At 47.3% G+C, this 11,981-nt stretch overlaps 2 protein-coding genes across 4 annotated transcripts in view; one reads left to right on the top strand and one right to left on the bottom strand.

Annotated features, from left to right (window-relative positions):
• The first annotated feature begins 5,289 nt into the window (after nucleotides 1–5,289).
• On the top strand, nucleotides 5,290–8,470 carry CENPV (centromere protein V). The gene is made up of 5 exons (XM_069033764.1): nucleotides 5,290–5,522; nucleotides 6,460–6,558; nucleotides 7,309–7,378; nucleotides 7,745–7,859; nucleotides 8,204–8,470. The coding sequence occupies exons 1-5, from the start codon at nucleotides 5,290–5,292 to the stop codon at nucleotides 8,326–8,328; spliced, it is 642 nt and encodes a 213-aa protein (XP_068889865.1). The 3' UTR covers nucleotides 8,329–8,470.
• A 293-nt stretch (nucleotides 8,471–8,763) lies between these two features.
• Nucleotides 8,764–11,981, bottom strand: part of PIGL (phosphatidylinositol glycan anchor biosynthesis class L) — a 54,583-nt gene continuing 51,365 nt past the window's right edge. For all 3 annotated transcript variants that reach the window (XM_069033763.1, XM_069033762.1, XM_069033761.1), the window contains 2 exons: nucleotides 10,479–10,612; nucleotides 8,764–9,369 (listed from right to left, as the gene is read on the bottom strand). In XM_069033763.1, coding sequence (XP_068889864.1) covers nucleotides 9,271–9,369; nucleotides 10,479–10,612 — 233 coding nt within the window. In that variant the 3' untranslated portion in view covers nucleotides 8,764–9,270. The remainder of the gene's footprint in view (nucleotides 9,370–10,478; nucleotides 10,613–11,981) is intronic.

Genomic DNA, 11,981 nt, shown 5'->3' with positions numbered 1-11,981 from the left:
GTTTCAAGCACCTCCTGGTTTATAGTAAAAAGGAAATAAATCATCCTAACAATAACTGCTCACAATGTAGAAACAGGAAGAGGGGAAAAGGGTAACTGGAAAGTTCAGAAAGCTCCGTGGCAATAGCCAACCTTGGAAATATTATTTGGCTACATAAATTTAGGACAAAAGGCAGAGTTGGGCAATGTCCTGTTTGTTTGCTTTGTGCTGCCAGTTCTGCTCAGTGTTTCCAGCACGGGTTTCGTTTGGTGGTGCCAGGGTGGCTGAAGGTTTGCTCTGAGTCTGGCCTGTGCTTGCTGCACATCCCAGGCCCTCTTCCCAGAGGAAAGGCCACGAATAACTAATATTTACAAATGTGAAAGGCCACATCTTGTAAAGCTGGAGATTAATGTAAAGCCTGGGCAGTGTTTGAGCACATTACACATTTATTAAGGATTTTATGGTGCATATTTCTCTTTTTGATGTCCCTTTAGATGGAGAAGGAGGAATTTCTGTAATTTTTTTTTTCCTTTCTGTGTAAACCAGAAAACACAGGAGCCCTCCCTTGGTTTGTTGTTTTTTTTTTTCTTTCTAAATATGGCTAAATCTGTTCTGGCTGTACAAAGCACATGCATTTAACAAACATTCCACTTTCTCTCTGGTAGCTCTCGGTGAATAAAAACCATCGAGCAGCTGACTCTGAACTGTATATAAATAAATGCAAAGCTGAAAACCCCAGAAATCTGTATCTTGTGACTGCTCTCACTGCACAGGTGGCTCCAGCCTTTGCCAGGGCATGGGGCCTGCAGTTGGGAACACACATTTCTTTTTGAAAGTAGGTCACTGGGCAGTAGTACAGAGCAACCTACTTTCAGGAGAGAAGAATCTGGGGTCAGGGAAATGTTTCCAACGAATCTGTACATTCTGGAACACAAGCTGGGTCTGTTTTTTATGTAGGCTAATGTCCTAGCAACGAGGTATCACTTTTACATGAGCAATGTGGAATGAGGCAATCTGTTTATCTTTAGCTACCAGGTTTAGCTTGGGACAGCCAGCCTGGCCATCAGAGGCTGTGTGGCAAGTCCAGCTACTGTTCTTTGTTCAGACAAAAATAGGGCTGCTTGCCACAGGGAAAAAAAAAATTATATATATATATCTATATATTCCTTTCTCATAGCATTACTCACACCTGCCTCTCACTGTGTATGACACAGCATAATTATATTTACCTGTTTACAGTTGTACAGATAAATATTGCCTCCCCAAGCCTGTCCCAGTGCAATAAGGCCCAGGCTTGGCTGCAGTTCCACCCAGGAGACAAACACAGCAGTGGCATGTCACTGCTTGTCCCTGTGCTGCCAGCCTGGAGGGTTACACAAATAGTGAGTCATAATTCAAAGTCCTGTGAGATTGACTGTGATATTCTGAGATTGCCAAAAAAAGACAACTCCCTCAGTTTTGTTTTTATAGCCTTATGCTAAAAATACCTTCACTAAACAAAGTTTTTAAGAAGCCACCAACTTCAGGAAGGGAAAGAAGGAAACAAGTTTTAAGAAAAACAAAGAGATCGGTAGTAAAAAGAGGAAAATGAGTGATACTCCTCTGTCTCCCTGTTTGTCTAGAGTGTATTTTAACTTTGTAGGACACATGGGACTCAGCTTTCAGATCTGTGCCGCCACGATAAACAGGCTTGGGCAGGTCTCCCTCGGAAGGTCTGGGTGACCCAGAGGGACATGTGACAGCTCCCCGTGCTCTGCTGGAAGGAGACGTCCGAAGGGCATTTCATAAAGCCACCCTGGGCTGAAATCACAGCTTTGTGCCTGCGTGTTGTGCCAGTGAAAGCAACAGCTAATAACTAGGTCTGCTCTAAAGCTGCTTCTCTGCATCTCTCCACTCTGCCTCCTGCCCGGGAATGTTTTGGATCCCATCCAAGCTGCAGTGCAGAGAGGGAGCTCTTTGTTCACCTCCTCTCTGCTGCCTCTGAGCACGTTTAGCTTGTGCTTTCTGGGGCAAGGTTTTCCAGCACTGCTGGAAATGATATAACTTTTAAAACTTTTTATGGAAGTACCTTGGAAAACAGGCAGACAGAAGAAAGACGTTAATCATTGTTAATGTGTTCAACAGAACCTCTGTAACAGTGAACAAAAACAAACATTGTCAAGGCCGTTCTGAACAGCCCAGGGGTGTCACCTCCCTGCATTTTGTTTTCAGATCCAGCTTGGGTCCTTTGATGGTGAGGAAAACGTCCAGAATGCTTCCCCCTCCACCACAGGGAGACTAAAATCCAAGCACGGACATTTTTCCCCCCTGAACAAACCACGTACTTTTAACCACCTCAGGTTTTTAAAGTATGCTGTCAGCTATACACAACTCCTAGTTCCCTGCTTATTAGATAAAAAAAACATCCACAGTTCCTAATTCTCTTTCACCCACAAACATGCGGCTGCTTTCAGTGCTGCTTTGGGAATAAAAATGCTCTTACAGGCAGAATTTCAATGCTGGCTGTGAGCCAGGGCTGCAGAGCTGAGTCATTGTTATACAAGCAGAGCTGAGATGCACAGAAAAGCCCCTTTGTACTTTAAAACTGAACACGTCAGCCGCTGCTGGCCTTTGAGCATCACAAGACACCTACACAGAACCAACTGTAATTTACTGGACTTTTCCTCTTGTCCATCCCATCATCTGTCTGAATAATTCTTCCTTTTCCATTCTGCCTCTCAAGCTTAACAGCAAATGTATTTTTCATCAAGCTGTTGGCCTCTCCTAAAACCTGGCAAACCTGCATCAGCTTTGGAAGCAGTGAAATGAGAAGTGTTAACACCGGGCCCTGGGAAGGTGCTGCCCAGGTACACTGACAGTACAATACTTGACCACTGAAATTTAGGGCTTTCAAACACCTGTGACATTTATCCTCATCCAGAGTTCCACTGTAAAGCTCTTGAATTGATTTTTATGTGAGACTCAGTTTTGTGTTCTGAGTCCTTTGTGATAAAATATGAAACTAATGAAAAAAGAGAAACAATTTCTTTACTAAGGCCTTAGGAAACCAAGCTGCATTTTGCACTTCCATTTTTGTCCTCCAGTTCTTTATCCTGAAACATCACAAGGGAACAGAATTTAGCTTCTCAAAACAGCTTCTACATTTAAAATAAACTGAACTAATTGTGGAGAGGCACGGAGAGTGACAGATTTGCAGATATTACGTGGACAAACTCACTCCAGTTTTCTCCTGGAACTGCTTTTTGAGCGTGTATGAGTGCTGGTGGCTCTTGTCTTACAGCGAGGGTCATTTGTGTGAAACAATCACTAACAAGATCCTAAAATGAGGTCCTAAAATACACTCTGGCTTTCAGTGTGTTGAGTTCAGGGTTTTTGGGACAGGACAGACTGTGTAGGCTGAAACCTGTGAGTGGTGCTGGCCATGCCCGAGGGGAGATGAATCCCTGCTGCAGCCAGCACAGGCTCAGTTTCAGTGCCTTTCCAGGCTCAGTTTCAGTGCCTTTCCAGTTTCACCTCAGTGACTTTTTCCTCCCAAAATACAAGGTGACTGACATGTAATCTGGTTTGCCTAAAGGTCTGGGAGTGGCTCAGATCAGGAGCTCCAGACGAATTTGTCACGCAGGGTGTATTATCGTGCTTCCATTAGAATGAGTAACCGGAGCAGAGGTTCGCAGAAGGGATGACAGGAAATTGTAACTCGGTGCCCTTTCCTATCATCGGAGAAGATGTGCTGAGCCACAGGATTCTTATGCAAATCCTGGCATGTGCCATCTCAGGAGGCAGCTTGAACACTGGAGTCAAATGTTTTTAAAGCTCTTTTCCAGACAAGAGTGCTGATGGATGTTTATTCATCACTGTCCTCTTGCTTTGCCATATTCCTGGCTGCCACAGGACCCTGTGATGCCTCTTTGCCTCTCAAGACTCAGCTCACTTGTTTACATCTTTCCCCTTCTTGGAAAGAGCAAGACATTAAGTCCTGATGACTACAAATTCTTGATTATAAGTCAAACAAAAGAAGTTTCCAGTCCTGCAACACTGGGCACAAAGCTTTGTCCTTGGAGTGTTTATTTTTTTCCCCAACCAAATGTGATTTGGACGCCTCCAAGTTTTGTACTTTTCCCTGCATTGATAGTTTTACTTGAGAAACAGCATTGGTGTTCAAGAATAATCTTTTGTAAGGTATTTACCACTAAAGGGGTGATTTCACATTTTCCTGGTTTTTTGTTGTTGTTTATTTGGTTGATTCATTGGGTTTGGGGGGTTTTTTTTGATTGTTTGGTTTTGGTTTGGTTGTTTTTTTGCTTTTTAAGGTATGTACTCTCTTGTTTTCAAGACTTTGGTAACAGAATTAGTGAAAAGCTAAGTGGGATTCCTGTTAGAAGCCATTTCTCTGCAAGGCTGACACAATGACTTCAAACCTCAGGGAGGCCTGACACTTCCAAAGGCACATCCTGTGCTGTCACAGCAATGTTGTGTCTAAATGAGGGCTGTTCATAGCAGAGATGTGAAACACCACACTTCAGCAGCACCTCAGGTCTGCTGAGCACCTTCACATCCGTGAATATGTGAGGCATCATGTTCAGAATGAGAGGGAAAACCTCAGACTCGTGCCTGTGGATAACTGGCATGCCGGGCCTCAGTCCTGGAAGCATAAAATCATAGAATCCTTAAGGTTGGAAAAAACTTTTAAGATCATGAAGCCCAACTGTTAACCTAGCACTGCCAAGTCCACCACTGAACCACGTCCCCAGGTGCCACATCCAGTAGTTTCTTGAACACTTCCAGGGCTGGTGACTCAACCACTTCCTTGGGCAGCCCGTTCCAATGCCGTAGGGTGGCCAGCAGGACCAGGGCACTGACTGTCCCTGTGCTGGGCACTGCTGAGGCCACACCTCGAATCCTGGGGTCAGTTTTGGGCCCAGCATAAGAAGAGGGACATTAAGGGTCTGGAGCGTGTCCAGAGAAGGAAGCAGAGCTGGGGAAGGGGCTGGAGCACCTGGAGCACCAGGCAGGGCTGAGCCTGGAGAAAACGGAGCTCAGGGGGGACCTTCTCCCTCTCTACAACTCCCCGCCAGGAGGTTGTGGCGAGCTGGGATCGGTCCCTTCCCCAGGCAGCAATGAAGGATGGACCAAACGCCTTCAAGCCGCGCCAGGGGAGGTTTAGGTGGGGTATCAGGGCAAGGTTTCTCCACTGCCGGTTCCCCGCGCTGCCCCCCGGCCCCTCCCGTGCCCCGTCCCGCCGGTGCCGCCGTTCCGCCCCCCGGGCCGTGCGCGTCGCGGGGGCGCCCCCCGGCGGCGGCGGAGGCGCGCATGGGGCGCGGCGCGGCGGGCGGCGCGCGGCGCTCCCGGCGGGGCAGCGCGGCCGCGGGCGGGACGCGCCGGGCCCGGGGCAGGAATGCGGGGGGAACCCCGGCCGGGGCCAAGGCGGGGTCCCCCGGGCCCGGCGCCATCGATCTGGGGGCGCAGAGCGGGCGCTGGGCCGCCTTCCAGGAGCGGCACCGGCTGAGCTGCGAGGAGGCGGCGCGGCTGCTGCTGGACGCGTAGTGAGTAACGGGGCCGGGGCGGCTGCTCCGCGCTCCTGCCCGAGGCCCGGTAACGGCATCGTTCTCTGGGCGGCATCTGCACCGCGGGTCCCGGGAGCTGCCGAGAAGGGGGCCGGCGGTGGGATGGGGAGGGGAGCGCACGCACCACGGAAAGAAGTGGGTTTCTGTGCTAAGGCTGCCCGTGTTTTAAGGCTATCCCATCAAAAATGCCCTTGGGGGGCTCCGCGAGGCGCAGCTTCTAAATCTCCACCCATTTCCTGTGCTCGCTCTGTGCAGAGCACGGCACGTTAGAACTGTCCGTGGGAGGGAAAATCTGGAAAATGTTTTTCCTTTGCATTTTGCGATTGACCCGCACGGTGACTGCCCAGCTGCTGTGGGGGCGGCTTGGGGAGAGGGAGCAGCACAGACTCAGAAATTCCTTGGTCAAAGTTCCTCTGCAATTACAACTCGAAATAAAAAGACATTTCAAATATTATGTAGAATCCACTTATCTCTGCTTTCCCCAGCTTTTAAATGGAGGAATATTAGTGGTGTTGGAGGAACTATGGGGAAAATTGTGGGGAAATTCAGTTCTCAGTTCCAAGCAGTTTGTTTTGAGGTGATAGCCCTGGCTTCTGTGTAGGGTTGTGTATGGACACAGCTGTAGGGTCAGCACTGTGACCCGGAGCTGTGTTGTACAGCGTGAAGTGTCCTCACACTGGTGCTCTTCTTTCCTTTTCACCATTTTAATTAAACCCCAAAAGTAACTGCTGCAGAGGACAAAAGCCAACCTCTACGTCATTCTGACACGTTATTAAATACATCTGAGTGGATACATTTCTTGGTGTTCTGCAACAGCTCAAGACAGAACTGAATAATGTCATATATAGCCTTACTGTTCTCTTGGCCAAAAAACAAGAGAGGATGATCCCAAAAGCTCTGTTGTCTCTCTCTCCAGTGAATACAGGGGCTTGGTGAAGCACACAGGAGGCTGTCACTGTGGAGCTGTCCGCTTTGAGGTCTGGGCTTCTGCAGATCTGCACGTGTTTAACTGCAAGTGAGTTGGTTTGTTCCCTGTTCCCAGAGATGATTTGTCAGCTCTCTGCTTTTCCAACCTTAGAGCTAAAGATGAGACTGCTGCAGAACACCCTCTGAGCTGTTTCCATACGGTTTACCCCTAATTATTTCCTGATCTGCTGTGAGATCAGTGTTGGTGATTTCAGGTGCTGCTTTGGGCAGGACTTCATGTCTCACAGCCAGGCTCACACGGAAAGTGTCAGGAGAGATCTAATGAGTCCAGGTGCTCAGCCATCTGCTTTCTGTTTCCTCTGATGCAGTGGGCTCAAAGCACATTGGTCTTTTTTTAACTTGTTCTTCTCAAGTGACATTACAGCTCTGACCACATGCCTCAAACTAAGACACACTCTGGTTTCAGTAGTGATCCCTCTTTGCCTGCAACTCGTTTGCTTCTAGCTCAGGGGTGAACTTCTGAACTTTACTTTCTTGTTTGCAAGGTAATGAATGTTGGCAAAATTGGCCAAGCGTGCTCTGAGTGATTAAGTGGATTTCTCAGGGCTAGAGTTTGTCCTCAAGAGTTGTGTGTGAGAATATCTTATTGGGGTACCTGTGTAGGGTCAGTCTGTTCCATGGGTGTGCTCAGCCAAACACTACTGACACCACAAATCCACTTTTGCCGCTTACCTCTGAGCCATTCTAGCTGTCAGTGGAATTTCTGTTGTCAAGAGGTCCAATTGCTGCACTACAACCTGTCCACTTCTTCTAGAAAGGTCTGCCTTTTCTTTTACAGTTGCAGCATTTGCACAAAGAAACAGAACAGACACTTCATTGTGCCAGCGTCGCGTTTCAAGCTGCTGAAGGTAGAGTAAGAACACAGTAAGAGCATGGCCATGAACACGAGCAGTGTTATCCTCAAAGAGCCAAGAACAACCAGTTTTCTGCCCTAAGTTTGGCTGGTTGGGGGAAATGGCTGCATTTTAAGCTGTCTGGTGTGGATGTGTTAGTGCATCTGGTTTAGAGCTCTTGCAGTTCCCAGGCCCGACTGTTACGGACACGTGTGCATACAAAGCACAGGGGTTCAGAAAAGGAGCAGGAATGCACAGCTCTGCACCTCAAATAAAGACAGGAAGGTGGCATTTTAAATTGTTCATTTCTTAGCTACAGGCCCAAAGCAATTAATCCATCTGTTTCCATGGAAAACTTACACTTCCTTTTCCTTTGCTTAGGGTGCTGACAATTTGACAACATACACCTTCAACACACACCGTGCCCAGCACACGTTCTGCAAGACCTGTGGTGTTCAGAGCTTTTATACTCCTCGTTCTAACCCTGATGGTTATGGTAGGTACAAAGTAAGCTGTCCTAACCATTTAACCACCAGGCAAACCTTGGATAAAGACTCCACTGGATGCTGATAGGACAGCAGTGAGCAGCATGTGTCCTAAGAGTTTGTTCCTAAAGTGTTAATAAACATATGGAACTGCAGGCTGAACCTGTAGCTCCTCCATAAGAAAGAGTCTTACCTATAATGTCTGGGCTTTTTCCTGGGAAAGATTCTCATCCAGGCTCCTCAGCCTTACAGCAATAGCATTTACAATTCCCTGAGATGCCCCATCCATGGAATGGAGTAGGCATCTCCCACGTTTTATGAAAAGCAGGTTTCTGTGTACTCTGTTTTTCTTCAGGAATAGCTCCCCACTGTCTGGATGATGGCACTGTGCAGACCATTATCACAGAGGATATCAATGGCAAGGAATGGGAGAAAGCAGTGAGGGAACACAAGACCATCAGAGACATGTCAAAACCCTGACACACCCTTCCAGCAGCCCTTGGAGCACTGCCATGGAACTGCAGTCTGGGGTTTCCTGGGTGATGGTTGGTGAAATCAATCTCTACATTACTGTTACCTGTTCTCTGTTTCTTAAATAAATCTTTCTATGCTGATTGTCTCATTCCTTTGTGACGTTCAGTTTTCAAACTGCCTCTCCTCTGTACACCACTAGTTGCTAGTTTGGCACTTTGCCTTTAGCTGTGCTAAAGTTTAAATCACAATACAAAAGACCTCATTACAGTCACTTGCACCTCATTCCTGTGTCCTGCTGAGACTCTTGTGAGTTGATCTTGAGCCCTGTGTTCTGAGCAAGAAGAAATGCTCATATTTCATGAGGGACACTGTGAAGGTGGAGCCTGCAACACAATGTGTATAAAAGCAGCAGCAGCAAAGATCAATGCTATTAGAAAAAAATTGCATGATTTCTGATGTTTTATTCAAAAGCTTTGGCTTTTTAAAGTTCTCACTGAATAACAAAGGTGTTGTGGTTGTGGTATCTGTGGAGATAGCATGATCTTTGAAAAGTTACTCCTGATACCTGGATTTTACAAAGGCACCAAGAGATGGTTGCCAAGCAGTCCTTGCAGCTGTATCTTCTTGGGGAAAGAGTTTGTGCCGTATCTTCTCCAATGCAGAATCCTCCTGGGCTTGACTCCCAATTAAAGTTAATCCAAATTTCTCACTTTATTTAAGCTTCTAAGGTGAGAAAATAGAGTAGGTGTTAACCTTGTTCTCAGTGTATCAGGCAACAAGATATTCAGGAGGAAGTTCACCCAGCCTGGGCTTTGTAGTGCGAAGAATGCCACACAAAGAGCACCCTGTCCTCTTGAGCACCTAACATAGGAGTTTTCTGGAGTCCTGGGCCTGGCACAGTCTTTTTTTGCTCACTCTTTTACTCCTGGAGCTGTGAGTGATGTCCTGTCAGAGCAGGCGCAGTGAATTGACCACCAGGTAACGAGAGAAGAGCAGGTAGAGCTGGCGGAACCAGAGGAGTTGGCTGCGATGGCACCGCATGGCTCTCTAGGAGGAAAAACAGTGCAGAGAGCATTCAAAGAACCTTCCAGAGCTGATGTGAGGACACTTTTCCTGCTCCTGCTGTGAGGGTCAGTGCCCATTCATAGGACAGCCTGTTTTCAGTGAGCAGGGAGAAGCAGAGGAGGTGGAAGGCTGCCTAAGCTCTGGACCAGGAGGGCAGGAGAGGCCTGTCTGCCCCCAAGTCTGGTGTTGTGCTGCCTGATGTTCAGAGGGTCCTGCTAGAAAGGAGACTTTATATGTCACTTCTAACTCCTCCTCCCCAAGTGATCCCTGGCCTCAGTGTTCACATGCTGGGAAGCAGGACCCTGATAGGTGTCTCTGGGAACACCTCTGCTCCTGACCATACACTGCCAGCTGCAACTGAGTCTATTTATAGTGCACCAGCCTAGAAAGGTCAGATTTCAGGAACAAAAATACATGGGAATAATGAACACCGCCTTTATCCAAGCTGTTTCCGTAAGTAAATCTATCTTTTAGCAGCCTCAGAAGCAGGAAAAGTCTTAATTTGTGAATTAGCAGCACTGTTTGCTGAGTAAATATTTTCATGCTATGGAAGAGGAGCTAATCAGATTCTGATACAGGGAACTGTGGAGTAAATGTGTGAGATCCTGTGCAGCAAAATAGCTTAAAAATGTACAGTAAAGTGAACTTGTGAAGAGCTTTGGACCACAAGTTCACCGGCTGTCTCCATCTTTAGTTAGAGCTGTGATCCAAGGATGCTGTTCCTGCCATGCAGTCATGCCAGTCTTTAACAGGCCACTCACATGTTCAGAATATTATGTTGGATCCAGTTTCCTTGGAAATGCATCCTTGGAAATGCACCCTACATCCTGGAGACAGTATAAAACTCAGTGCCCTGTGGCTCCTGGAGATCTCTGAGCTGCAGATCTGCTCAGCCCCATCCTGTCACGCAGCACATGAGGTAACCTGGCTTGTCCCTGTTTTAAAAATCACTGCAGACATGCCTTAGTGACATTTATAACTCATGGATACAACTATTTCTGGCATTCCCTGGGAATGTGACACTTGTGACTAAAGTGCTCACAATGATGATGAGCCACTCAAACAGGTCAAGCAGGTGCCACACATCTCACCTTGGCTTGTTCAGTCTCCTCCTCTGTGAGGATGAAGAGTGCATCCCTGGGCAGGAGGCAGGAAATGAGGACATCCAGGAAGGAAATGTACTTCCTGAAGAGATTCACTGATTCCAGCACGAGCACACGGCACCCTACACAGAGAAAGAGGATAAATATTTCAAAACAGCAGCATTCTTGTAAGGTGCCCTTTTCTCCAGGCTCAGCAGGTCTTTGCAGCTTCCCTGTGCTGCTGGCCTTGGGAATCTTTTTTTGTGTCTAAGGGGAGCAACTTCTGATGCTTTCACCAGGATTTCTGTGTGCCCAGTGCACATCTATGACCATTTGTATTGGCTCTTATTCTGTATATGACCCTTTGTACTGGTTCTTGTTCTGTAATAGCCTGTGGAAAGCAGAGCTAGCTTTGAATACCCCAAAAACTGGGTGGTTTTTTTGCTTATAATTTAAATTATTCCTACATAATTAGGCTCAAAGGAAAAGGTGCAGATGATTCTCTGAATGCTGGCACTGTATCATGTAATGGAATTTTAAAACAGTAGTTTCTGGTTCAGCTACCAAAATGAAATTTTATCTTTTTACTCCAATTCTTAGCTACAGAATAAATATTTACAAGCCTCAGGAATCAAATATTAACTCAGGCAGGCAGTTACACTTTAACAGAGTTCCTGAATTCATTGTTCAGATGTTTGTGATGAAGCAGATGAAAGTAACATGTTTAAAGATTCTGCTGATGTTGTAGGGGTTTTTTTCAGTTTTAAAGATCCCTTTGAACTTAAAAGTCAATTGCTGGTTTTTTTTACCATGGCTAAATTGCCTTCACTGATGAGTTCAGAGCTACTGATGGTCCCCTTAAGAGCCTGTAGCTCTCAAGGGAGCTGCTTTGGGATTTCCTTGGCTTGGAAGCTGCTGTGATTATGTTCCACACTTCCCACATTGTATTAAAGTTTGACAGAAGAGGCCAAAGTCACAGTTTACACAGGTGGTCAGAGATGCAATTCGATTTGCAATGAGATTTCCTTCAGTGAGCCCTGAAACAGTGAAATTACACAGAAGAGACAGAACAAAGGTCTCATGGACTCCCTCTGGCACATCTCCAGGATCTTTCAATTCCTTTCTTTCTTTTCTTTTCTCCAAGGGTGTTGTTCCAACTTTTTAATAGCCTCTCCCACTCTCCAAAGCAAGACTGGTTAACTCTTCATTTCAGCATCACAGAGGGCTCCAGGGCCATGCTTCCCTTCCACTGAAGGGGACACGGGACACTGGGACCTGCCTCCCCAGCAGGTCGCACAGAGCATTCACAGGAGAGATTTTCTCCTCCTGTGAGCAACAATGGGCAGGGGCAGAGCCCTTAAGGGCAACCACCGGCGCTTCCATCCGGACAGGCGCTGACGAGCCCGTGCTGTGCCGGGAAGCGGCGGAAAATCCCCGCTGGAAGCGGCGGGCGGTGGTCGGGAGCCGCCGGGAGGTGGCGGCGTCCGCCGGCCGCGGGACGGGAGCCGGGAC

This window comes from Aphelocoma coerulescens, chromosome 19 (genome assembly GCF_041296385.1).
Source record: "Aphelocoma coerulescens isolate FSJ_1873_10779 chromosome 19, UR_Acoe_1.0, whole genome shotgun sequence".
NCBI classification, from domain to species: Eukaryota; Metazoa; Chordata; class Aves; order Passeriformes; family Corvidae; genus Aphelocoma; species Aphelocoma coerulescens.
Note: the sequence above shows the minus strand (reverse complement) of the source record. Positions and strands in the feature narration are given on the sequence as shown.